General features: G+C 43.4%; 1 protein-coding gene across 5 annotated transcripts in view; it reads left to right on the plus strand.

The window, feature by feature from the left end:
• ZNF462 (zinc finger protein 462) overlaps window positions 1–25100 on the plus strand; it is a 125537-nt gene extending 100437 nt beyond the window's left edge. For all 5 annotated transcript variants that reach the window (XM_014596178.3, XM_019490688.2, XM_019490685.2 and 2 more), the window contains 4 exons: window positions 10177–10400; window positions 12594–12726; window positions 18453–18567; window positions 22421–25100. In XM_014596178.3, coding sequence (XP_014451664.1) covers window positions 10177–10400; window positions 12594–12726; window positions 18453–18567; window positions 22421–22625 — 677 coding nt within the window. In that variant the 3' untranslated portion in view covers window positions 22626–25100. The remainder of the gene's footprint in view (window positions 1–10176; window positions 10401–12593; window positions 12727–18452; window positions 18568–22420) is intronic.
• Window positions 25101–26273: the final 1173 nt, after the last annotated feature.

The raw sequence follows: 26273 nt of genomic DNA on the forward strand, positions 1-26273 counted from the left end.
CTGAGCAGTGAAGTAGACAGAGCTCATATGTATTTCTGACTGTTGGAAAGACTATACTGAAAGAGCATTTGGGGAAGTCGTAAAGACCTTTCTGGGATTCAGAAGGTGTTTAATACAACCACCTCACTGAGTATCAGAAAAGCTAGGCAGACGGTGACAGTGCTCAGCTTGTCTTCCCAGGGTGTTATAGCACAAGGCATACAGAGCCTGTCAGTCTTCAGGGCATGCCATAGGGGTTACTTGTCTTATCAGAAGAGATGGTTTGGAATGGTGCATGTCAGCTTGTTGAGGGGCTGTCTATATAGAGTTCTGGCCCAGTGAGCAGATGAAAATAATTCATCATTCCTGCTATCTTGTAAAATTTATTGTTTTTTTTCTGTTATGGATTTATGCCCACATGCAAAGGCACAACTTTTAAAATGTGAATAAACAGAGATGGGTAGAATGCTGTTTTGTGATGCTAGACTTGCTTGGAAAGTTTCTGCCAAAGCTAGTTTGTTTCAGGAAATTGTGAGCAAAAATGTTCAATAATAAACTTGTGTTCAGAGTAATATACAAAGATAGTTATGTCTCTCAAAGGCCCTTGGAAGTAGGTGGATCTGGGGCCAGTTCCTTAGCATATCTATAGCTGCTGCACAATATTTTGAGAGCACAGAGTGGCTTTGAGCACTGGAGCAGGTAAACCCTTGGGTTATGTAAACTTGCTCTAACCAAGAGTGTGGTTCAAGGCAACTCTTACCCAGTTTCCAAAACAATGTGTCAGGTGTCATTGGCAGCTGTCAAATGATAGAGAACAGACTGATGCCTAGACAGGCCTGGTGGAGGGGGGTGTGTGTGAAGTTGGCACACAAGCACATTTATACTTTCTGAGCTGCATTTCTATTTCCATTTTCCAATACGCTCTGTTAGATACTCCTTCATTTTGGTTTGTACCTGGTCCAGCCAAAAGAGATTTATGTTTATTTTTATTTTTCCCTCAATTCATCTAGTGCTCCTGTCACAGACTTCTAGACATACCAAATGAAAATCTAAAAACACGGGCCAGAAAACCAAACTCTGCTGACAAAGCCAACACTAGTAAAAAGCCCTTCCAAAAAAGGAAGACAATCTTCCCAGCTCAACCTCTCTCTGTGTTCTCCTTAGATAATGCTTCATTGTGCATAGCTTTTATGAACTTGTTGTAAGAAGTTCTACAGAAAATACATGGTAGAGTTTGGGTCTGATTTCTTACTTACACTGTGGTCCCTCTAGGCCCCACTAAGACTGCTCTGATTATGAAATGGAGCCTTAAACTGGGTGTAAGCTGCAGTTATGAGTAGTGTAAATGAGACTTGGCCCTGCAGAGTGTCAAAGACGTTGGTTCCTAAGGGTTTTCTCAAATGCACAGCACTTAAAACATAAAGGATGACCCATTCAAAAACTGTGCACTGTTCCTCTTAGGTCACCCTTCCTAATGAATTATGATTACTTCAAAAACCTCACCATGTGTGTCACTAATCATGGCATCTGCAAATTCATCGAGATTTTAGTGCATGCAGGAACTGAAATACTTTCCCATCTTTAGAAGTGATCTTTTGACAGGGTGGAGTCATGCTGAGCATGGTCTGGAGTAGTCTGCTTTGCTTTGGTTTGAAATGGCTGTGTCCCTATTCTGTTGATAGGATGAGGGCTTTGATCTTAAGCGATCAGTTCAAGTGCTGTCATTTTGCAGGGGGTTGAAGTGAGGCATAAAATCAGTAATGCTACACTGATTTACACTAGCTGAAGATCTGGCCCATTTAAAAACAAAACAGAACTCACAGCTAATTAGTAGTAGGACATGACCCTTTACTTGAGAGTTTTCATTAGGTACATGGTACCAAAGGAGGAAAATGTCCTATATCTGTGTTTATTTATTTATATGCTGCCCTTCCTAGAAAAGGCTCAGGGTAGCAGTAAGAGACAGAATAACATATAAAGGCAAGTGGAATATTAAAATGAAATATGAAACAAAGATTCCTTAAACTAGGGCTTGGCAACCTATTGCCTGCAGGATGGATCTGGCCCATGAAACCATTTTATCTGCCTGCAGATGTGGGAGGCTTCAGTGATGGTCACCACCATGGAGAGAAGTGGCTGCAGCAGTCGCTTTCTCTGTGCTGCCGGACAGAAAAGCAGTGGTTGTTGCTGCTGTGTCCTAGCACCCACCTGCCTCTGACATGAACTGGGTAATTTTGGCCTGCAGCCTAAAAAAGGTTGTTCAGCCGCTGCAACAGACAGACAGACAGACAGACAGACAGACAGACAGACAGACAGACAGACAGACAGACAGGCTCTAATACCCTACTCTAAATGACGTTAAACATCCAGCATGGAGCTGAAACTAACAGCTTCTTGACTTCTCTGTAACCATGGTAAATGGATGGCTAGAGAAGCAGTAGTCCATACTAGACTAAATTCACTATGAGCTAGCATATGGAATGGGTTGCCTAAGAAGTATGACAAGGAGTATGCTTCCCATTAAGGGTTATGGTCAGCAGAATGTTGTCAGTTTGTTTCTGAGAGCTCTCTGCCATGTGTCACCTACTCAGCTCCATCAGTTACGCATTGTCGTAAGTGTGGTTTAACTTCCCTTATATGGGCACAGAGGGAGCCACAATTTGTTTTCCTGCCCTTCAGTAGTCTGGAGATGGAAGGACTTTATAAAGCCAGAGCCTATTTTGCAGTCAGGCAGTGCTGAGGGGACGTTTGGCTACTGAGTTTCTCTTGGCCCTTGCAGCAGTCAAACCCTATGAGCTCTTGGAAGTTCCATAGCTGCAGCTCTGCACTCCAGTGCTGTGCCCAGAGGAGCTGTTGGCCTTTAATTTAGTCCAGACAGTGCAATTAGGTTTTATTGTCCATTCCATTATGTTTTCCCATCCAGCATGTTGAAATGCCCTGATATTTTTCCAGGGTTGAATGCAGTTTACCAAGACTAATCGTGAGCCTTCATCCTTGTTTCTTTAGGGTTTTTTTAAATTACTTATTTTACTTGATTCTTCTTGGTCCAGGCCCAAAATGGCAATTTAATTTTCATGGAAAGGGGCACAATTTCTCAAGAATGTTGTTTGCAGGTAACAAGGCTCAAATATTCAGAACCCCCAAAACAGCCTTCACACCCAGTTTCTTTGTGCATGGATATTCTCTGCACTGGCTGTTGCACATATAATTTGGTCTATACGTGAAGAACCAATTTATGCTTCGTTTTGTGTGTGACCAAATATATACATACAAGGGTTACAGCTGGTCCTGTTGTGACCATAGGCAAAAACAGATGCATGCAAGTAAACCTATGTACTGAATAGCTTCTTGCTAAGGTACTGGGAACGCTGGTCCAGTGTTGCACTGCTTCATTGGCACTTGACTTGCATAGAAGCAGAGAATGATACGCAAAGGTTTTTAGGTGATATCATTTATTGGACAAACTGCATAGTTAGGAGAGATGTTAGATGAGCTTTTGGGCACAGGAAGAGTTGGTCCAATAAAAGAGATCCCCAAGATACGCATCTCTTGTATTTCCTGGATCATTACATCTACAACATCACTCCAACCTACCACAGGAAAGGAAGAAGGAAGGAACTTGCATATAATACTGAAGTGTTTTGAAGAGTAAAGATTTACCACATTTCTTTGCGTGCAACATACCCATGTATATAGTATACACCTTTCTTTTGAAGAGGAGTCTGAATGAAAAAAATAATGTCATTTGTGGTAAGCAGGGCTCCTGGTTTTCTCTATTTTTATCAGAGAATTTTGGATTTTTAAAACCTCAAATTCTCTGACTAAAAACTGCAAAATCTGCATTTTTCCATGATTAAAATGAAAGGCCACTGTATGTATATAGGTATGAGATGAACACAATGTTTTATTGATATATTTACAATTTTAAAGCAGTTTGAAAGGCTACCAGTGTCTCAATCATTATAATAAAATACTTTCTAAATACCTATATATTTTGGTGTTTGATTTTGTTTTTTTATAATAGAAAATCAGAGCTCCCCCTGCCCCCTTGGCTCACCAGGACATGGGTCCAGCTGCAGCTGTTCCCACACTTGCTTTGTGGTGCTGAGCAGCACTGATGTGCCGGTGCCCTGCCCTTGCCCATGCCGTTGCCCCTCACTCCCAACCCACAGCCCTGCCAGTGCCTCTCATTCCTGACCTACAATCCTTGCCTGCCCCCCACTTGCTCTCTTCTGGCAGTGCCTGCTGCTTTGTGGCTCTGAACAGTACTGGCCCCTGTTATTCTGCTCCCCACATCTGTGCCCAGACCTCAGCAGCCCCCTTGCTCTTCCTGGGAAACCCTTGACTCGGGCTCAGAGACTGGGCTGGCCCTACCTCTGGCTGGGCAAGTCCCTTTCCTCTCAGGCCAGCCTCCCCCTGGACAGGTTGTTTTAGCGGGCCAGGGGAGCTCCAGGCTTTGCTCTGGAGGCCACTTCTACGTGGAGTGTGCCTCCCCACTCCCGTCTCTGTCTTACACCCGCCCCCACCCCCCGCCCTTGCCACCCCCTGCCCATCACACATACACATAGACCCTACTACCACCCTGAGGACCGGGCAGGGCAGTATGTGGGCTAACAATGTTGCTCCTCTCCTCCCCTTCTTGCACCCCTCTGCACAGTGCATTCTCAGCCACCACCTCCAGTGCTATCCCCAGCTGAGCTGCCAGTAGCCATCACAGCTGCAGGCCAGCGGGATGTGGTGCATTAGTGCAGTGATCAGGGGGGCAGTGGCCACTGGCACAGCGGATGGGCAGTGCTTGCCCCCAGAACTCTGGCTCCAGCCCTGAGCACCACCCTGGCTGGACAGCACCCTCAACCCTGCTCTAAAGGCACCTCGTCTGGTGGGCAGGGGTGCAGTATGCCATCCCTCCCTCCCTCCTGCACTGAGCTGCTGCCACTGCCGCTCCAGCTGGGCAGCACCCCAATCCCCAGCCTGAGCCCAGCCAGGATGACCCACAGCGGGATGAGGCAGCCTGCACATGCTCTGGCCTTGGCCCGTAGTGCAGAACAGAGTGATTGCCACCCACACACCCCTGCCCTTCCCCCTGCCAGCTCTCCTTGCAGGCCTCAGTCCCCCTGGCAGCATGACAGTCACCCAACCCACAGGTCCCCCACCCGGTCCTTGAGGGGGCCCCCAACTGTCCCTCATCCCCAGGGCCTAGCTCCCAAAAGCCATACTTACTCCAAAGGCCACAGGAGGAAAAGCCAATCTGAGCCAGCCTTGGCTGACTCAGATTCTCAGGCCTTGCCCTGGCTCCCTGCAGACAGGGCTTAGAGTTTCCTGACCTTCTGCAAATAGTTTGTGCAGGCTGGAACTCTGCCAGCCTGCAGAGAGCTGTTTGCAAAAGGGGAAACCCACGTTTTCCTGCTTCAAAGGGGAACATGTCTATTTTTCCTCAGGAAACAGAAAACCCATATCCCTGGTGGTAAGCATGTAGCAGCAGGTAGAGAACTGAGCCTGCTGCTAGACCCAGGTGCCAGATGGGGCCCAGGAACTGACCTGGCACACCAGGTTCAGAGCCACGTGCTAAGTCCAGCCCTGTGTGCTGGCTCTGGAGCCACGTTCCTGGTTGGGCCTGGTATACCAGGTTCAGGGCTGTGTGTTGGCTCTAAGACCATATGCATGTTCTGTGTCCAGGATTGCACCCTGGGTCTGGAGCCACACACTGGCTATGTGCTGAGTCAGGCCCTGTGCACTGTCTCTGGGGCCACATGCCAGGTCAGGCCTACTGTGCCAAATGTGGAACCTTATGCCAAATCTGACCCCATGCACTGGCTCTGGAGCCATGTGTTGGGACCCAGTGTGCCAGGTCCAGGGCAGTGTGCCAGGTACAACCCCATCTGCTAGGTCCAGCCATAGATGAACTCCACACACCAACCCAGTCTACCACATGGGGCAATGTTGTCCAGCTGAAGGAGACCCCCACGGGTCCAGAAATCTGGTAGTGATATGAAAACACTTTATTTACAGGAACTTGTATAAAGAACTCCATACAGTAAAGGGTCTTACTGCTCTCCTTGCAAAGGCCTGGGGCCTAACCTTGTGTGACAGAGTAAGTTCTTCTGGAAAAATGGTGTGTCCAGGAAGTGTGGCATCCCAGAAGTCCTATCTGACATACTGGGAAGTCCTATGGGGCTATCTCCTAGGATGCCACACTTTCTGGACATCCTGTGTTACCCGGACGACTTATTCCAAGTCATACAGTCATCCATGACTCTGGAAAAATCTTTTTTTCTACACCAGGGGATGGCAACATTTTTAAGAAGAATGCCAAAAATACCTGCAACCTCAGCTTGTAAGATGTTAGTGTACCAGGGCTAGATGGCAGGGGAGCCATGAGGGCCCCAATCCTTGTGGCAGCGCAGCCTTGACCCACCATCTGCCCCAAGGTGCACGTACCAAGCAAAATGCCTTTAAGTGCCACGCTCTGGCACCTGTGCTGGGGGTTGCTTACCTCTGTTCTACACTTTCCCTTCCAAAAACAAAATGCATATTTTATTTGAGGGCACAGGGGTATTGTGTGTGAGAGAATGCAGGAATACAAACACTCATCTATTGCTAGGCCTGAATTTCTTCAAATGAGCTGATGCACTTAGCTTTTATGTACCAGTGCATGAAATGAGATGGTCATTGGACTATCTTTTTTTTTTATAGATTTATCTCCATTTTTTAGGTTTTTAGGGAAGCTTCTACTATGGGAACCACTGAACTTTAAGAAGTGCTTCATGGAGAGGAAGGCTACATTTTGCAACCCTTCCCTATGGCCTACAGTTTGCTCTAACTTTGTCAATTGCTCAAATAGAACTAGTGTGTTTCTAAATAGAGATTTGGGGGAAGTGACTGTTGGAATGACCCCCGTTTATTAAGATGCAACATTCTTGTTGCAACAGATTTTTATAACTTTCAGAATTTTGCCACCATAAATATATTTTAAATTGCAATATATGAAATCAGAATTCATCAATTGAAAGTTACTTTGTGTTTTTCTTGCCTTTCTCATTTTGTTATGTGGGCTAAATATTATGGAGAGTATGTCTGCATGCTAATAGATTCTTTCCTACGTGCGTTAGGAAATGTAGCATTATTCAGACGTGACAGATGAAACCTTTTTGCCACCTTGCATTTCATTTGGTTTTCATTCATGCCTTATATTACAGACAAACTAATTTTAAAATATTCTACATAGTCAATGTACAAAAAAGATAGGGCTTCTTTCACGTTTTAAAGCCAGATGCTTTAGATCCATGAATCTAAATGCATGGAGCTGTAAAACCTTCTAAAATATTTCCTGTGCCCCCCAAATGTTACAGCTTTAAATCCTCTTCTCTTCTAATCCTTTTTCTTTCTAACCCTGAAGTGCTGTAAGTTGACTTACTTTCATAGATGGTAGAGCTGTCCCTGATACAGGGCTGCCTCTTACAGGATAGCTCTGGGAAGAATTCCACATTTGTCAGGAGTGGCAGAAGGAAATAGCTGAGGTTGTTTGAAATTTCCTGATTCAAAGGAAAATGCTTGAAGGGGCTGAGGGTTTTAGGGTGTGCTCAGAATTCCCAGAAAAATCTGTTAATTGGCAAGAGAAAAAAAAAAAATTTAAAGGGCATGCAAGATAGTCATGGATGCAGGATAAACAAATGTGCTATATGGATATTGCCTCTTTATATGCAGAGGATGTACATAGTTGTGATTCTTTGCACTTGTGTACCTATATATCACTGGGGAGCTTTTAAACAGAGTTAAAGGCACTAACAGAGCAGTAGCTTAATAATACTGGACAGTAGCACGTCACAGCATAAACAGCAGTAATATGCTACTGCACACTATTATTAGGCTACATTAAAAAGGCATTTGCTGGCACTACTGCGCAGTATCTCTGGTTACTACACGTTTATTTAGTATTTCATTATACAAGTACTAAATTAAAGGTGCAGTAACCACTGCACATTAATGAATGTGTAGACTTGCCCACTGAGAGGTTAACAAATGGTGTCCAGGGAGGAGCACCTAAAGGTTGTTACAGGAGATGTGCAAACATGATGCATAAGTGGTAACTTTAAAGAAACTCCACTATATAAATGTGATAAGCTTCAAGTGATTAGTCATGCAGTAAATGACTCCATATAGTTCTTCCCTGGGGGAATAACAAAACTTCATAGGGCATACCCTGCAGATCTTTACTGATTATCAAACCCCAACCTTAGATTATAGTTGCTGCTTATCTCCATACAGGAAAGGCATTAGGGACCTTGCTTTATTTTAATTCTCCAAATTGGAAGCCTCAAACTCACCAACTTGCCAAAGAATTGGATATAATGGTTCAGATCCTTACCTGGTATAAATTGCCAGAGCTCCATTGAAATTCCTCGGCTGTCCTGCACCAGCTGCGAGTCTGTCCCTTTTTTAAGCAAGTTGCTGTTAGTTATGACCTATGTTAGGAACCTCAAACTCCATCTTTCCCCCTTATTACACAGGTTAAAAGGAAAACTAGTGCTAATTTCAATATGGTAGCCCAGAGGGGCAGTTGAATAACCAAAGAACTGTAATGAAAACTTTCCAATAATATTATAATAAAAGGAGTTTCCCTGTATGCATAATACTCTGCAGCCCAGAGTGAATGAATGTAAGAAATATCAGGATTCTGGGCTTGTTGGAAATGTAAAAATGACTTGTGGCTAGAGTATTGTTGCGGCCATGGTGGCCCAGGAAATGTACAAGAGGCAAGGGATTTCTTTGTCATATCTTTTATTGGACTAACCATAGAGTAGAGAGAGACATTAGACAAGCGTTCAGGCAAATATTGCCCTTCCTGAGGACCTGGGAAAGGGAAGTTTGAGTTGGAGCTGGGGGTTGGACTAGATCAGTGTTTCTCAATCCATGGGTTGACACACAAGTGGGTCACAAGAATATATGGAAAGATCACAAACAAACTTCAAAACTGGATTCCCCTTTAAAAGAGAAAAATGTGGAAAACTATGGATTTCCCCTTGCAGGATAGCAGTTTGAGCCAGCAAGGGGTTGCTTTGGGCTGGGAGGAGCAAGAGGAGGGTGATCAGGCAGGAGGCATGACATGCATGTGTGCAAGCATACATGCATGTGGCAGCCAGGCAACATATGGCATCTCTTGCAGTTCTTAGGTAAGTTTAGGGGGTAGGGAGGGCATAGATGATGCATCAAAAGGGGGAGGGGGCAAAGGTGATGTTTCAGGGGGCCATGGGGTGACACATCAGAGGGCCAGCAGCATGAGAAGTAATGGACGGTGGGGGGGGGGGGGGGGGGCGGCCTACTGTACTCTTACCTCTTCCCACCAACAGTTGCTCACGTGCTGGGCTGTGGCTCTACCCTGCCACAATGGCTTGGCTGTTGCCACCTCTGCTGCTGCCCTCAGGCTGTGGCTCTACCTCTGAGGAGAGGTTAGGTGGGGGGCAGTGCGGGCAGCTTGAGAGAAGCAGCAGGCAGTAGGAGAATATGAGGGCAGTGTTGCCCCCCTGTCCAGTCTGTAACTTCTTGCACTGCTGGCCGTGTGGCTGGCATGGGGGTCGCAGTGGCAGCAATGAGTCTTGCTGCCCTGCTCCACTCTCCTGTATTGGGTCCTGCCTGCTGGACCACAGGGGCAGCTCCTGCTAAGCCGCACAGATGGCTCCTGCCCATGCTGGTCCAGCCAGGCTGCAGCCCCATGCCTGCTGTGGGCACACAAATCTTGGAAGGTATGTGCCCTGCCATACCTTCCTGCTCCACACATCCACCCCCTACCCACACACTGGGGAGCTGTATCCTGAGGGCTGGGGCAGCAGGTCGGGAGTGAGGGGCACCAGCAGGGCCAGGAGGCTGTTTTCTACTTTAATTATTTACTGGGTCTGGACTGGCCATCAATGTTTACAAATGGGTCCTAGTACAAAAAAGGTTGAGAACTGCTGGACTACATGACCTCCTGAGATCTTTTCTAGCCTTATTTTTTCTAATACATAAGCCTGGAGGGTTCATCTTACCTCTGTGAGAGAAAAATAGTTGCATTTCTTTTTCATTCTAGTTTAGTTCCTGCTCCCTGGTAGATAAATTGCATAAGTAAATTAGCAAAGCTTGTTCTGTATGCTTGTGTGTGTGTTGTATGTCCATTTTTTCCCTTTAATAAACACTTTCATTTCATTGTGCTTCTCCCAACAGAAGAGCGAGTTGTTCCCATCGAAGTCTGCCGTTCCAAACTGTCAAAATACTTGCAGGGAGTCGTTTTCCGCTGTGATAAGTGTACCTTCACCTGTTCCAGCGATGAGAGCTTGCAGCAGCATATAGAGAAGCACAATGAACTGAAACCTTACAAATGCCAGCTCTGTTACTACGAGACCAAACACACAGAGGAGCTGGATGCTCACCTTCGAGATGAGCACAAGGTGAGTTCTCAGTTTTATTTGCAGCTATAGACCTCTTCATATGTTCTTCAAATGGTGAAATTTAGTTTGCCACATGTATACGCTGATGATTCAGAATCTGATTGGTCCCCACAGCCTGGAATTTACATTTTCTGAAATCCCATATTTTCTTAAATTATGGTTTTGAGGGGTTTTTCTTGAATTGTGGATACATCTTCTGGAATGTATCTACCTATGAATATACAGAATGATTACCTGAAAAGGAAATTCATATAAATACTTAGATAAATATTGTTTGGATTTTTTGCTTTGATGTTTTGTTTGTTTGTTTTCTAAATTAAGTCATGAAGCAACATGAAGTACTGTTTGATCCAGCCTCATAAAAGTCAGGAGATTCCAGAAGTTAAGACTGCTTTGGCAACTACAGCACATGCCGTGCATATTTCAGTAACAAAGAGTGCCATACATTCCCATTTACATTTCACAAGGGAAAGATCCACAACAAATAGATCATGTGCACAGCATGCTAAGTTAGGGCTACTTTGGCAACATCAGCTTTTGGAATTCTCTGACTCCAGACCTGCTCCAGACCCATAGGAGTCGGTAGAAGCCTTTCCATGGGCTTCTTTTGGCTTTAGGGGGTGGGGACAAAGTGAGTATCAACAGCTTCAGCCAAATTCATTTTGCTTTGAAAGGTTACTCCACTACATTTTTTAAATTCACACTGTGAACTGTAGTGCAATTTCATTTGCTCATGTTGGCCTATTGGCAGTTTGCATGCCTGCCTCCCCTTTTCCTTGCTGGTGCTTTACACTCTTCCTATGCTTCTCTGCTCTGCTATTTTAGCTGGAACATAAAGATCTCCCATTTCCCCTGCTGTTTGCAGCTAAGGTCCCAGTTGCATGAAGAGGTGGAGGATTCCTAACCTGCTCCTGAGTTCTTCAGGCTAGGAAGGTTTAACCCCATTCAGACTCTCACTGGAGATGTGTATTTCCTTCTTCTCCAATAAGAGTCTGCAGCAGTTATCTTACTAGTTACTCTGTTTTTCCCTCTCCTAGCTTACCTAGCTTAAGTTTCTATGCATGATTTATGTACCTCGCAGTGCTTTTTAGTTCCAGCTGCTCCTGTTTCACTCTTGTGCTCATTGTAGTTTGCCTGTTGGAAACCACGTTGCTTAGTAAAAAAATTCCCTGTTATGAAATGACCTGCGCTTTAGATTAATTCCAATGCCCCTCCCTACAAACAGCTAAAACAAGGTCAGACAAGGCCAGCACTTCATTTAAAGTGCTACAAGAGGGATTCAGCCCTCTTTTAAGTCCATACTGGATTGGTTCCCTGGCATAATGCTCGTGCTGCTGGAACCACTGTCTTTTTGGATGAGATGCAAATCCAGTCCTGACTATTAGCCTGACTGAAAATCACAGGGCAGTTGTTAAACAGATGATATTAACCTCAGTGTCATGGCAGCATTCCACGTTCTCCACCTGTGTCATAAACCTGACCTCTGCCATCTCCTCCTACTCTGTAGTTTGTGTTGGATGCAGTAGAGTTCTTCACTTGTGTTTACTGTTCCTGTGAGCTGCTAAATAGCTGATGAATTTTACCTAAGGGTTATCCGCTGGGTGAAGTGTTCCCATTATAGTCTGTAAATCAGTTTGTTAAGCACTCTGCAACCTTCATAATGAAAATTAATCTGTTATTAATGAGTGCAAGGGAACATGCACAGGCAGCAGCCATGTGCTTAGTAAAAGACCCATCTCTTCACAAAAGAAATTGAATGAACCATTCCCAAAGGATATTTTTACACTGGTGTGGTGCTATGTTACTGCTATATTGCATCAATTTAGTGTTCCCCAGGCTAACATGAAGGGGCATAGAGTGATCCTGGGGGTAAAGAGTGCTATTTAATTTTGGGGGTTTTGTTGTTGTTCTTGTCATTGTTTTTAAAGTCATGTTCTTAATATCTGAAGAATCTTTCTTGTTCTATGTTCAGGTACCCAGATCTCTGCAAGGAGAAGCAGGGAGAAATGCAGTATAAACACTGAAGAAAAACAATTAGCTGCATTTCTAATTGTGTTTAAAGTGATTGGGTATTAATTTGACAGGGTGTGTTGCCAAGTTTTCATTGTCAGGCTTTACTCTGCCAGTAGAAGGTTTTTTTGGTAGATGGTGATGTTGTTAATGTTAATTGTCGATCGCATTGTTTCTTTTAAGGTGAGTCGTAATTTTGAGCTGGTTGGACGGGTTAACTTGGATCAGCTGGAACAAATGAAGGGGAAAACAGAGAGCTCCAGCAGTGATGAGGAAGAAAAGGAAGAAGAGATGAGCCCCAAAACTGAAGATAGAGGTCAGTCTTGCTTCCTTTTTTATGCTATAGATCTTCTAATCTAAGTGCCCACTATCAAGCAAAATCTGCTATTGACTCAATGGCCCTTTACTTCAGGCATGTAGAGGCATCACAGTGGAAAGAGAATGAAATTTTTTGATGGGTCACTTCTACTGATGCAGTTTCCAGGATTACTTCAGAATTTTGCCCAAAATGTTTTTTGGGAACACCAAGAAGTGTGTTGGGTGCTCAGAAAAACAAAATGATATGAGAGTGACATGTTGAGAGAAAAGCAGATTATATTTATAGTTGCATGTATGAGCAGTTGTTATGTAGCATGGCTGTCCATTCCATGACTTCCAGTTATGTGCTGATAACTCATTTGCAATTTTATTATGACATAGTAAACTTCTTAGGTTCAAAGTTAGGAGAGAAACTAATTTTGGAGCATCATTATTGATCTGTCTTGCTATATTTTGCAGAGGAAGGGTGGGATTGTGCATTTTCTGCCTTTTTAAGTCTCATTCTGTCTGGCAACTTGGGAGTGAGGGTAGGACCATATTTTGTCTTGGAAGGGCACTACTTAGGAAGGCCCCAACTGAGTAACATACTAAAGCATGTCCCTAATTTTAAGCATGTGAGAAGTTCAAATTACTTCAGTAAGACCATTCATGTGCTTGGGCACGTGTTTAAGTACATTGCTGAATCAGTGCCCGAGTGTGTTGTAAGTTTTAAATTACCAAGGCTATGTAGAACTAGTCTTAATAGCATACTCACTCTTAGGGGAAACTAATTATCAGGCAAAGAATAGCATCATTCTTGTTTTACAGCTACAGATCCTTATTCGGCCAACATTGGTTGGGTAGGGAGAAGAAAGGGAAAATCTGCTGCCTATCTTACCATGGGGGTTTTTTACCCTTCACTGTTCAAATCAATGCACACCAAGGCCCCTGAGAACTAAAGAACTCCATGTAATGCATATTCCCATCCTGCCATCCACCCCACACAATATAGCAAAGACACTTTTAGTCACTGCTAATTGGTTCACTTTGAACTGATGATGCACAGAAGTCTGGCTTTGGGTATCCCATTACCAAAACCCTGAACCATCCAGTCCTTCAGTCTCTTCTGGCAGCTTACTGGCTTCTACACCATTAACTAGAGGATCGCTATGATCTTTTTGTGGCCTCCATCTCTCTCTGAACCTAAAGTCAGAGTTGTATTGAAAAGGGGTTTTTTCCAAAGAAAACAAAACATCTACTCAAGTTTTCTTTTTTTTTCTAATTTATACAATTGACAACTTGCTGATGACTCACAGGCAGCATGTAGAACAGAATGTGGACTTAGGTCATGCCTTTCTTCCTAGTGAAATCCCAGTGTGTTGGCCATTTGTTTAGCATCATTGCACCATAAGTACTTGGCGCTTTTCTTAGTGTATGCTTTGTGATGGCTCACACAGAGTTGTTATTTAATGAGAGGAGAGACATGCCAGACAGGAGACCACTTAACTCCCACTGAAAAATAGTGCCAGGAGATCTTTGCTGGTGGCCCTAGAAGAAGTGAACAGATGAACCAAAAGAGATACGTTTCACATATAGTCCATGCATACCACAGTTTGATATCTCTAAATGTACAGCCCCCACATAAAACTGCACTTCTGTGTCCTTATAAACAGTGTGTTATCTGATCAACAGTGGCGTTTTGAACCTTGAAAATTCAGCGCTGAAAGAATCAGCCTATACTCCTTTTGCTAGAAGACCAGTTTTTTTAACTTGCAGCTGTAGCAGACTGATTAAAGCCTTGCATAGACCAACAGTAAGAAAGGAATGAAGAGGCATGTTCTCCTATGGATTGCATCAGTGCTACGTAGGAACCCAGGTGCTATTATGATGCTTGAAACCATGGTATTCAGACCCAGAGGGAAGAGTGCTGCCAGCTGAGCCACTCAGAATCCCTCTACATTCTCTATGAAAAAAGAAAATATCCATAAAAATCAAATTTTTGTTTTCAAGATTCTTAAACCCCTTGACACTTATGAAATGTTAACACTCCAGGATTTTACTCAGCAGGGCTATCAAACCAATATACTTTCTTTGGACTGGTATTACAATGCAGACGGTATCTTAACTATTTAATATTTTTTTCACTGGGAGCTGTATCATTACATGCGAGTATCTAAAGAAATCTATATTCAGTCATTAAAATGGTGGGTCCAAAATCATGCTTCTTCCCTCTTCACTTCCTGACCCTTTCCAGGATCAAAACTGCCTTGGTACTCTGAAAGGAATTTGGGCAAACATTCCACAATCACCTACCTCTTCCCCTTTATGGAATAAGTTAAAATAGCATTTTAAAAGGCCAAGCTAAAATAATTTTTTAATGGGACTTAGTCTCCTGTATCACTTAGGCTATTAGGACAATTATAGACTCAATCATGTGCTGGAGAATGGAGATCATGTAAGAGGTCTTCTCTCATCTCAGTGCCAGGGATGAAATATGGCCGTATTGAAGTCATAGACTTTAGCCATTGTGAATTCACCCCAGTAGTCCCGCTATGGCCTATATTGTGATTTGGACTACAATGCTGGGGGGCAAAACACTTCTTGTAACAATACATGGTCTACTGAGACACTGAATCCAAGCCCGCAGGAGTAAGCACAGCTATGTACCCAATTGTTTCCTCTCCAGAGAAAATGAGTCATGGAGGGGACATAGGTGTATCTTCATACCATAGCAGTAGGCCTGTGTGAAGTGGCTAATATTCGCTTTGGATTCGGATTCGGCCAATTTGGGGGACAGTGATTCGATTAGGTGATTTGAATCACTGTCCCGATTTGATTCGGCCGAATCTGATTTGGAGATTCGGCTGCTGCCGAATCTCCAGATCAGCCCGGCAACGGCTGCCCCGCCTACCCCAGCTCCTGGCTCTTTGGAAAAAAAAGCCCCAACTCAGCAGGTGCTGCCAGGCAGGGGGCAATCCCCACTTCCCCCACTGCCCCATGCTGTGTGGGGGGCTCTGCATGAGCCCCCCAACCTTCCCCCCACACATGCCCCACCTGGGCCAGCTCTGGCCCTTTAAGAAAAAAAAAAATGAGGCCCCCCCCGCCAGACTCACTGCTCCTGCTAGTGGGGGGTGATCCCTGCTGCCCCACACTGCCTCATGCCACGTGGGGGGCTCTGCACGAGCCCCCCAAACCCTGAGGCCACTGCAGGAGCGGTGAGTCCTGAGGCTTTCCTTGCCTTTTTTTTCCTTAAAGGGCTGGAGCTGGCCCAGGCGGGGCACCCATGGGGGGGCTGGGGGAGCAAAGGGGGGCTCGTGCAGAGCCTCCCATGCAGGGCAGGGCAGTGGGAGGCAGCAGGGATCGCCCTCAAACCTGGCAGTACCCAGTGAGTACCGGAGATTTTTTTTTAACTACTGAGCTGGGGCAGGCAGGGACACCCATGGGGCGGGGGCTGTGGGAGTGGAGGGGTCGAGGGGACTAGCGGGGGTCCCCCCATGGTCCCCTCCCCCACCCCTAGTACTTACCAGCTCGGAGTCAGCTGCAGCTCCCTACTGCAGCCACTGGTGACTGCCCAAATCATCAAAGCTCTCCAAATCTTTTCCAAAGATTCAGAGAGCTTTAAATCAATTCGGACCTTTAAATTGGTCCCCTGATTCAATTCGGATTTAGAGATTCGGCCACCAAATCGGGCTGAATTTCCTCCTAATTGAATCACCACCCGAAGCTTTACACAGCCCTACATAGCAGTATGTAGGGATGGAGGAAAGGGATAACTTCTTGCTAGTAAGAACAGTGACTAAGGTCTGTATCTGGGAGCTACAGAGTGGGGAAAGGATAGGGAAACCATGTTCCTTCTCTGGGATACTTCTGGAACCCCTTGATATGGCTAGACAGTGTCATAGAGGCACAGGTTATCCCTATGAATCTGTCTTTTAATTTTGAAGAAAACTTAAATTGTAATGATGCTCAGTGTAGTAGTAAAAAAAAAAAAAAGTGATGCCTGTGTAGAAGATGCAAGGACACTAAAAGGAAGGTCAGGTGTTCCCGAACATACAAATATTTTCTTTCCCATTTGGAGCCCTGGTGCCAACCCAGCTCCTGTAGATTTGAGATGAACTTAATGCTTTCAGCTTGTTTTCTATTTCAAAGAGCAGCCCACATTCACAATCCTTAAAACCAAACTGATCGGGAAGTCATGGGGAGAGGGAGGGAAGAATATAGTCTGTTCTGAAAGGGTAGAGGATTTACTAGGGGTAACACTCATTAATGTTAATGGGAATTACAAGTATAAATCCTCACTATTCATTCGAGCAAAATAGGCTTCATTGTCTGTATCTCCCCTGCATAGGCCCAGAATAAATTTTCTATTGTCTGCTGTCGTCTAGGTGCATTCTTGCACAGAAGAGCAGCTGTTGCCTCCAAAGTTTTCCTTTGAATAGGTGTTAGACTAGCTTTGGTACAGAAAAGAGGTGTTATAGTGATGCTTCTAAATTTGTACCACACGCATCAGTATCTAGGACTAAACTTAAGGGCCAGATCCTTAAATGGTATGAATTGACTTTGCAGAATTAAGTCAGTACTAATTCACATCAGAAGATGTTTGGGTCCTTTGATTTTTAATCATGTAACAGACTGCCATATTCAGTGGTGAAAGGATAAAAATATTTCAACTGCAGCTACTTAGGGCAGCCTCCAGCAAAGTCTTTGTAAAACTGCCTGTACAAAGTGTATATGCAGGAAAGGAGAATAAGTGTGGGAGAAGTTTTGAGTTCCTGGATTTGGACTAGTATGAAGTAAAATTTTAAAATGAAAAAGACAGGGAAGCAGAGATCAAAATTAAATGAAGCACATTCCCTTTTTCTTTCATTAGGTAGTTTGGGAGGAGTCAGAAAGGCATTCTGTTGATTTCTTGCTCAAGATAATCCCTGCTAAGGAATTAATGCTCTGAGCAGATGGTGCTGTCTCATTTCCAGTGAAAAGAATCAAGTGAGATAGTCCGTGCAATTATTTTTAATGGCTTGTGTGGTGATCTTCTTAATTTGTGAGAAAATGTTTCATCTTTTGTTAAAGCTGGCTCTGTTCACATAAGGCTTGGTTTTTCAGAAGTGCTGTGTCCACAGCCTCTAATGGCTTCAGTTGGAGTTGTCTGGCTCTTCTACAAATGAGGTCTCTAGCATTTTGTGTAAAGGATTAGGACAAGATGAGACACCTGTCCAGTGGTTACCACTGAAAGAATTTTGTTTTGTCTTGCGCACAAGAGACATCGTGTGCAGGGTCATGGGGGACTTCATATATGGTGGGTCACATGCCTTATATAATAAAACCATGTTGCCTAAAATTTGCCTCTGTCTGAAAAATCTATAGGGACTTATGTCTTTTCTCCCCCTCTTACAAGTTGTTTCCACATTAAGCTTCTGTCAAAATAGTTTTTGAACTGAAAGGAGGAGGTGCATACTCTCCCTACCCCCTGAAACATGGAGACTGAGACTGTAACTACGGGGACCTAACACCAATCGTATCATATCTCTGCAGATAGATGTAAAAATGGAGTTTAGGAATCTTCTTCTGCACAGTTTGTATGTAGTGAGAGTTGGAGCCAGATTTTTTCAAAAGTCCCAGCAGCTTTTCCCCCTCTTCCCCTGAAGATTAAAGGGGAGGAGGTCACAGTTGATGATGATCATAACGGTCCCTTCTGGACATGACATTCATGAACTTGTGATTAACATTTGTTCCCTCCTGCAACAGATTCTCTGATGTTTTCAGACAACGGAGCTTCCGAGAAGCGTTTTCCATGCGAGTTTTGTGGCCGGTCGTTTACAGAGGGCTCTGAGTGGGAACGACATGTACTGAGGCATGGCATGTAAGTCGCTTTACAAACTGCTTTTCATAACAACCAAAGGCAACAGTAGATCTTTGTTCCCTCCAATACCTAGTGAAGGCAAAAACAGGGAGGTGAACGAATATTTCTAGTGGTAGAGAAGAATTCCCTTTGCTGCAGGAATTTGGGCTATGTTATGCTAGAGGTTTGACTAGATGATTGTAATAGTCCCAGTCTTAAAAATGTATTTATCTTGGGCACTCCAGACTCTCTAAGGTAGCTGTGGGACTAGAAAATGACCTAAAATGGTTTCTCATTCCATTAACCCGGTATTGGATGTGGGGATGACTAGTTTAAAACCCCAGATCCCAAACTAGAAGGAATATCTCTTCCAGAGATGGCCAAAAAGTACATAAGTCTAGAAAAGGGTACAGCTAATCTTCAGAACATTTTACCAATTTGGACCAAAATCTAGAGCATCTTGCAAGAATTATGAGACCAAATTGAGGATTATCATTAAATCTGACCTCAAGGCATCAGTGTCCTCCCACTCATTGATCCAACTCCATAATTAGTGTTGCTGGAACTTACTGTTGCCATTTGTCAATTCCTGGACCAGCACGAAGACTTCTTCAAATAACTGTGACTTTTTCCTAGGGATTTATTAAGTGTTTTGCCTTTCTACTATTTCTTTCAGAAGGCTGATTTATTAAATTTATGATGTCACATAGAATTAAGAATTTGATCTTTCTCTTAAGATTTTCAGATAAGTGCACCACCTCGCTGAAACTCACAGTCTCGGGTTAATACTACAGCCCTCTGTGTTGTTTCCTGCATTCATAGAAGCCCACAGCGTGGGTGGGTGGGTGGGTGGATGCATTTGTGATACTCTTGCTAGCCTTCAAAACTTTTATCAGCTAAATCTTGTAAATAGAACCGATAATATCTAGGGCCCTAATTTCTCCAAATCAGAAGGCTTGCTCACTGTTACTATTAGAGCCAGGAGCTGGGGGATACCATATTTACTCACATTTAAGATGACTCTGAATATAAGATGACACTCCTCCCAATAATTATATTCTATATATTTGTTATAATTTCCCAAGTACAGAATCTATGAATTGGAAGGTTGTCTTAAATACCCCTTTTCCCTCTTCAGCCTGCCCGGCTGCTTGCCACCTGTATCCCCCACCCCCAGCTCTCCATAGCCTCAGTCTCTCCCCCTGTTTGCCCCAGTCTCTTCCCCCCCAGTCTCTGCCTCTTTCCTCCCCACCTTCCCTTTATTGTCAGATACTGCTTGGGCTGCTCTGTTCTGAAGCATGGCACGTGGAAGCTCAACTCTTGCCTGTACCAGTGTTGGTGCTGCTGTTTGGCTAGGCAGGGGAAGCAGTTTCCATGTGCTCTGTGGGAGAGAGCCGAGCCCAACCTGGAGTTGAGATTTGCTTGACATTAATGGGGAGGGAAGAAGGTAGGGGGTGGGAGGCAGAAGCTGCAGAGGGGAAGGAAAGGGGGGAGACAGGAGGCTGCTGTGCGTCTGACTGCAGCCCCAGCCAGAGATGTGGGGTGGAAAATTTTCCAGTGCTTTATTTTTCCGTGGAAAATTTTCCGCTCCACATCTCTGCCTTTACTGAAAGAGAATGTGGGTCAAGTAGTTCTGAACCAGATTTGGCTCAAGTGGATTCTGAAAAGGACCAATAAGTAGTGCAAGTGAGTCTACAGATAGTGATAGTGACACTGGAGGTGCTGCAATGGCCTCAGTGGAAGAGAGTTAAACTCTGCTGAAGTAGATGAGTGGACAACCATGGCATCTTGTGCACGGTTTTTTGGGTGTGCTAAAATTAGTGTGTCAACAGTTTCAGTGCCTTCGGTTTTTTTCCTTAAATTTAAACAAACAATGTAAGGGAAGTACATGCTATTGTGTATTGTCTTTACATTTTTACAAGTATTCCAATAAAAATAATTTCTTTCCACATAAAGCTTTGAATTTGTTTGAATATAACATTTAAACCACATTTAGTGTACTGTATTTAATTTTTTCTTAATCAAATATTTCAGTTGAAATACTTGTGGCTATTGGGGTATAAAATTAACATGGGGGTACTTTCTTAGTTTTGTTTACTAAATACAAGTAAAATAAACATGCTAAATCAAATCGTGCTCTATGTAGGGCAGTGGAAAATTTTCCAATTCAAAATTTTCTGGAAAACCCACATCTCTAGCCCCAACCAGGGCTCAGGGCCAGTGTCAGAGCTCCAGCAGCTGTCTGCTCCCCCCTTCACTTCATATGTATAAGACAAGGGGCTTTTTCCCCACGCTGATGGGTGGGGGGTGCACCTTGTTTTATATTCAGGTAAATATGGTAACATTCATTTTGTGTAGTGCTAGAATGTTAAAGATAGTAGTTATGTCTATCCTTTCTCTTGCCTTTTTAGATGAGAGTAACTTGAGTGATTGAAAGCCAGTGGTTGAAAGGGTTTAGGGGCTGGGATGAGGGATTCTTTTAGATAGGCCTCTGGGGAAGGACAACTTTCCTAGCTGTTTGTATAGGGTACGTTCAGTCATTCGTCACACCTGATTTATGCTCATGCAGCTTACTTTAAGTTGCCTAAATGTAGATCAGGAGTGGTACATACAGCCTTTTGCTGCTCCTGGCAGCCACACAGGGAACCCCATGTGAATAACTCAGTGTGTGGGGACGGGTGGGTGGAATGGGGGCAGCCGGCAGGTCTACAGGGCGGAAGGGAGGGACTGCCAGTTGATGGAGATGGACAGAGGGTCCCACTCCATCAACCAAAGGGTTAAAAATAGGCCAGTCAGGGTTGGGGTGGGACTAGCACAGTCCTGGGGTGAGTGGTTGGGCTTTCCAGGCCTGGGGCTGTGCTGTTAACATGTGCAGGTGTTCAGCAGGTTGGGTTAACCCTTTCCTTCCTAGTTCAGGTTAGCCTGATCTCAATCTAAGTTAATGCATCTCCTGAGGTGTGAACTAGCTTAGATTGGGCACAGCATTTTTTTGGCAGTTTAAACCCTCCGAATGCTTGCATGATTGGGTATGTAGATTGACCTAACCCTCATTGGATAATGCCTGTACAATACCCATACTCTCAAAAGCACTTTGGTTGATGAAAAGGTAAAATTAGGATCCTTCCTTCTTTGCCATCGAGGCAGTTCATAATCAATGAATTTCACAATTTAATTCAAATGATCACAGAATCATAGAAGGTGAAAGGGCCTTGTGGTCAATTGAGTCCCACCCTGCACAGTTGCAGGATTCAGTATTCCTAAACCATCCCATATAGGAGGAGAAGGTCACACAAGCAGTCCAGCACCCGAACTGTGGAAAGAACCCAGGTCATCTGCTTCGTGGGCCAGTGCCTTTACTACTATATCATGCAGCCTCCCTTGGTTCTTGGAAACTAAAATGTTCATTCTGTTACATCACCTGTTACAGGCATCTGTACTGAAGTACTGGAGTCGGCAACCTATGGTCTACTGGCTGGACTGGTCTGATTGCACAGGGATCAGTAGCACGGAGCTATGCTGTGCTGTCCATCCCCTCTGCAGTGTCCTGTCTGCTATGGAGCCTACTGCTCTCTCATATCTGTGCCTATCCTCACTGCAGAGGGGATAGGAATCGGCAACTAGGGTAAGCCAGCTGGCACCGAGAGGTAGAGACTTGTGGTCTATGGCAGTGACGGGGCTGGATATCAAAGCAAAAAAGTTGGCAGTCCCTGCTGTATGAGGTCCCAAGGGGCTTGACTGATCATGTTATCTCCAAAACATTATCACAGGAAAATTGCACTCTTTTTTTTTGCTAGAGAAGTAACTGTATAGATTGGTTTAGTTTTATTTGATTCTAATCCTAACTTTTTCCACTTTTCATTGCTCACATTTCCAGGGCTCTGAATGAAAGTAAGCGAGGGACCAGTGAGGATGGGCAGCCAAAGGAGAATGCCGAGGAAGCTGTTAAGGTTCTGCCTGTGGAAGAAAAGGAAGGCAGCGAGCAAATAATGGTAGACTTTTCCCACAAGAACGAAACTTCAGTCAGTGTTGCAGCCACCGACAAACCTCTCCAAGAGAACTCAGAGGCCAAAAATGAATAAGCATTTTGGTGTGGTTTTAATCAAATTACTTGAACATTGATGAATGGGGTGGGGTGGGTGGGGTGGGCAGAAGGACAAAATAAAGCTGCTTTTAGGACTGAATGATCTATTTTCAAAGCACTGGTACCTGTGTGAGTGTGTGTATATTAAAGTTATTTAAATGATGGAATAAGTGGCTCCATTACATCACTGCATCTTTTCTTCTGGATCATGACAATGGGAAGTTACATTCATCCTTGGACTAATGAAGCAACTCCCCATATATCTCTACATTTACACAACGTGCTTTGCAATGGAGACTTGGATTGTTTGAGAATGGAAGCGTCGCACGCGTGGAAGAAAGGGGGGGGACAACTTTTCGACGCACAAATTTCGGTGCGTTTTTCTAGTTTTAATACATTACGCTTTTCCAGACTGAATGCAACTGCTTTAGAAAAGAAAAAAAAAACTGCTTTGCTTAAAACAGTCACCTGTTTCCTAGTACCTCAAAATTAACCAAGGGAAATCTCTGCATTTGTCAGTACTACCTGTTGTCATTGTGGTTAAATGTAGAGAGACTGCTGGGTAAGATGGTGAATGGAGGATGAAAAAAGTTTTAAAGAAAGGAAAACAAATTGTGCTTAAAATCCCAGTGTGGGTTTTATTTCTTAAAATACTGTGATTTTTTTAATTATTTTAGTAAAAAAAAAAACAAAAAAAAGAAAGAGACTTTAATTCCTAGATAACTGTTTGTGAATTGTCATCCTTTATTCCAGGTAAGCTGTTTGTTAGTATTCAACTATAATTTTAGGATTTGATAGATTTCATGTGACTGATTGTGCGGTTTTGTTTGCCACATGTTTATTTTCTATCAGCCTGAGGTGTTACAAATACAGCACAATTAAGTTTGTCATGGAAAATGATTTTTTGGGGGGCTGGAGGGGAGGGGGTGGGCAGGCAGGGAAAGGAGATTAGTTCTTGTGAATAGAACTGTTTTTTTTTTTATTTTAAACACGGAAATAACAAAGATGTTTTAACTTTTTTTTCCTCAAATTTAAACTAAAGAACCAAACTTATGGCACAGCTATGCAGCTTGCGGACCAAACACTTAGGTCCTCATAACCATTCTGTTGCTTGTCATATTGACATCTATCAGTCTCACACCAGTAACTTTTTTTTGTTAAGATTGGCTGCCTTTTTGTACGTGGAGTGTGTGTTTCTTTTTTGTTTTGGTGCAGTGGGAGGGAGAGGTGTCTGTTAACACATCATTTTGCAAGCGGAGGTGAGATAGTTTCATACTACATGGAGCCTGGAGAACTACTCTTACCTGATTCAAGATGGGAGTTGCTATTTTTTCCCTCCTCCTTAGCTTTTGGCATGAGGAGAGCAGCGTAGACTAAATAGGAATCTACACGCCTTGGGACTGATCCTGCACTTTTCCTTGGGTGAAAGTTCTGCTGAAGCCAATGGAAGTTTTTGCCTGAGCAAGGAATACAGGATCCAGGCCCGTGGTATGTTCTGATCGAGAACAAAAAGAGTTTCTTTCCAAAAAAGTAGAAAGTACTTGACTGAAACCTAGTTTTAGAAAATGCATGTGTCTTTGTTTGTTTTTTTGTTTTGTTTTTTTGGGGGGAATATATCGGGTGGGGAGGGAAAAGACAGGAAGCTGCTGAGAAGACAGTGTCCCACAGAGCTTCACATAAAAATCAATGGCAAAAATGTTGCATTTGTGGAATAAGTGCTACTTGAGAAGCATGGTGTTTTTTGCTTTTAAGGATTCATCCTTTGTGGGTTTGGGGGTTTTGTTTTTTGGTTTTTTTTCGGAGGTGGGAGGGAGCATCATGTGGAAAACGCATCAGAGGGACAAGTATAAACACACATTTTGTGTCTGTATTTGTTTTTTAATTGGCCTCATTTCAAATGTATTTAAACAGTTCCATACCTGGATTGGGTGTTTGTAATGGTTACCAAAAATGAAAAAGAAAAAAAAAAATGAAATAAATGATTGTGACATGCTTTTATCACTACTTTATTTTTCAAATAACATGTAAATATTGTAATCCATTGGATTTTGTTTTGCTAACCTGTTAATAAAAATATGGGACCATTATCCTTTTAACAAGCCTAAAATGTCATATTTTTTTCCTTTTTTTTTCTTTTCCCCAAAATGTATACCTGATATATTGTGGACACACATTTTAGAAGCATTATTATGAATTATGTTGACTGTAATGATGACATAGAATTGAAAATAACATTTTTTTCATTGTTTAATTTATACAGAGGACTTTTTCAGAGTTTGACAAAAGGAAATAAATAGCAAAATGCTAACCCATTGGCTCCAGCACTCAGTATTTCCTGATTTATTTTTTTTCTTTAATTACTGCTTATTGATGGGGTAGGAGAAGGGGAATCCTGAATTGTTGCACTGATGGGTTTGGGTTTTTTGGTTTTTTTTTTTAAACAATGAAAATTAATAAAAACTTTTTAAGAGTGTATGTGTGTGTCATTCTATATTGCAGTCTATGCTACGGGGTCATAGAGGTACCTGAATGCCTCACACACAACCTACACCCCGTCACACTTTTTGAAGTATTTATTCATGCAATACCCCCATGAATTAGGGCAATTATTTTCAGAAAGAATGGGGACTGAGGGACAAAGGCTTTAATTGACTTACCTAGCAAGGTGTAGGTAGTCTACAACAGGGGTTATCAACTGGGGGTACACGGGAAGGCCCTAGGGGGTATGCGTGGGCAGGCGGGGATGGAGTGCCATCACCCACCACCCCATGTCCCCACCTCCCAGGAGCAGGGCTGGGGCAAGCCGAGGGCAGTGGTGCTCTTCTGCGGGCCGCACAGGCGCTGCTTAGGTCCAGTGAGTCTGCTTCTCAAGCCGGATGCAGAAATGAAGAATTACTGCAATCTATCCTATAAGATCACAGTAACTGGAGTTAAACTCGTTATCTAGCTCATCAAATCAAATCTGTAAGAGCAGGATTTTGTCCATTTCAATATTTCATGATCCATTGAATCCTTAATTGATTTTTGCATTTTATTTTAGGCAAATGTGAGCCTAGCAGTGTGTGTGTGTGTGTGTGTGTGTGTGTACCTGCATGCACACCATTTCTTCAGAGAATTTCTTCAGAAAATTGACATGACAGTTGTGGCGTAGGCTTCAAAGTCCAAATCTTTCCACAGCAACTATAGGTTGTTAAGATGTGAGAAGAGTTCATTTTTGGAAGCTTTTGTCCAAGCGTTACTGAGAGCAGAATTGATGTGGTTGGACAAATGATAAATAACACCAATATTCTGATTGTTTGGTCACCTCATCTGCATCCTCTTCAGGGGCTCATGCTACCATGATCAAAACAATGTGGGTGCTAAAAGACATTTCTTTGAACTATATATCAAAATAATGCATTTGAAAGTTTCAGGCACTGGTTGCCTCAGAGTTTTTTGGGAACATCAAAGTGGAGAAAATTAATAAAATATGCAAGTACTCTGAACTGTACAAAGTCTATCCCACAGCCAACCTGTATTTGTAAAAATAAGTGTTTGTCAATGGTATGTCACTAATAAGCTCTATGTTACTAATGTAATGAAAGACTTCAGGATAATTTCTAGTTTGTCATTTACTGGTATAAATCTGAAGATGGTTACAGACATG

Source organism: Alligator mississippiensis, chromosome 3, assembly GCF_030867095.1.
Source record: "Alligator mississippiensis isolate rAllMis1 chromosome 3, rAllMis1, whole genome shotgun sequence".
Lineage (NCBI taxonomy): Eukaryota > Metazoa > Chordata > Crocodylia > Alligatoridae > Alligator > Alligator mississippiensis.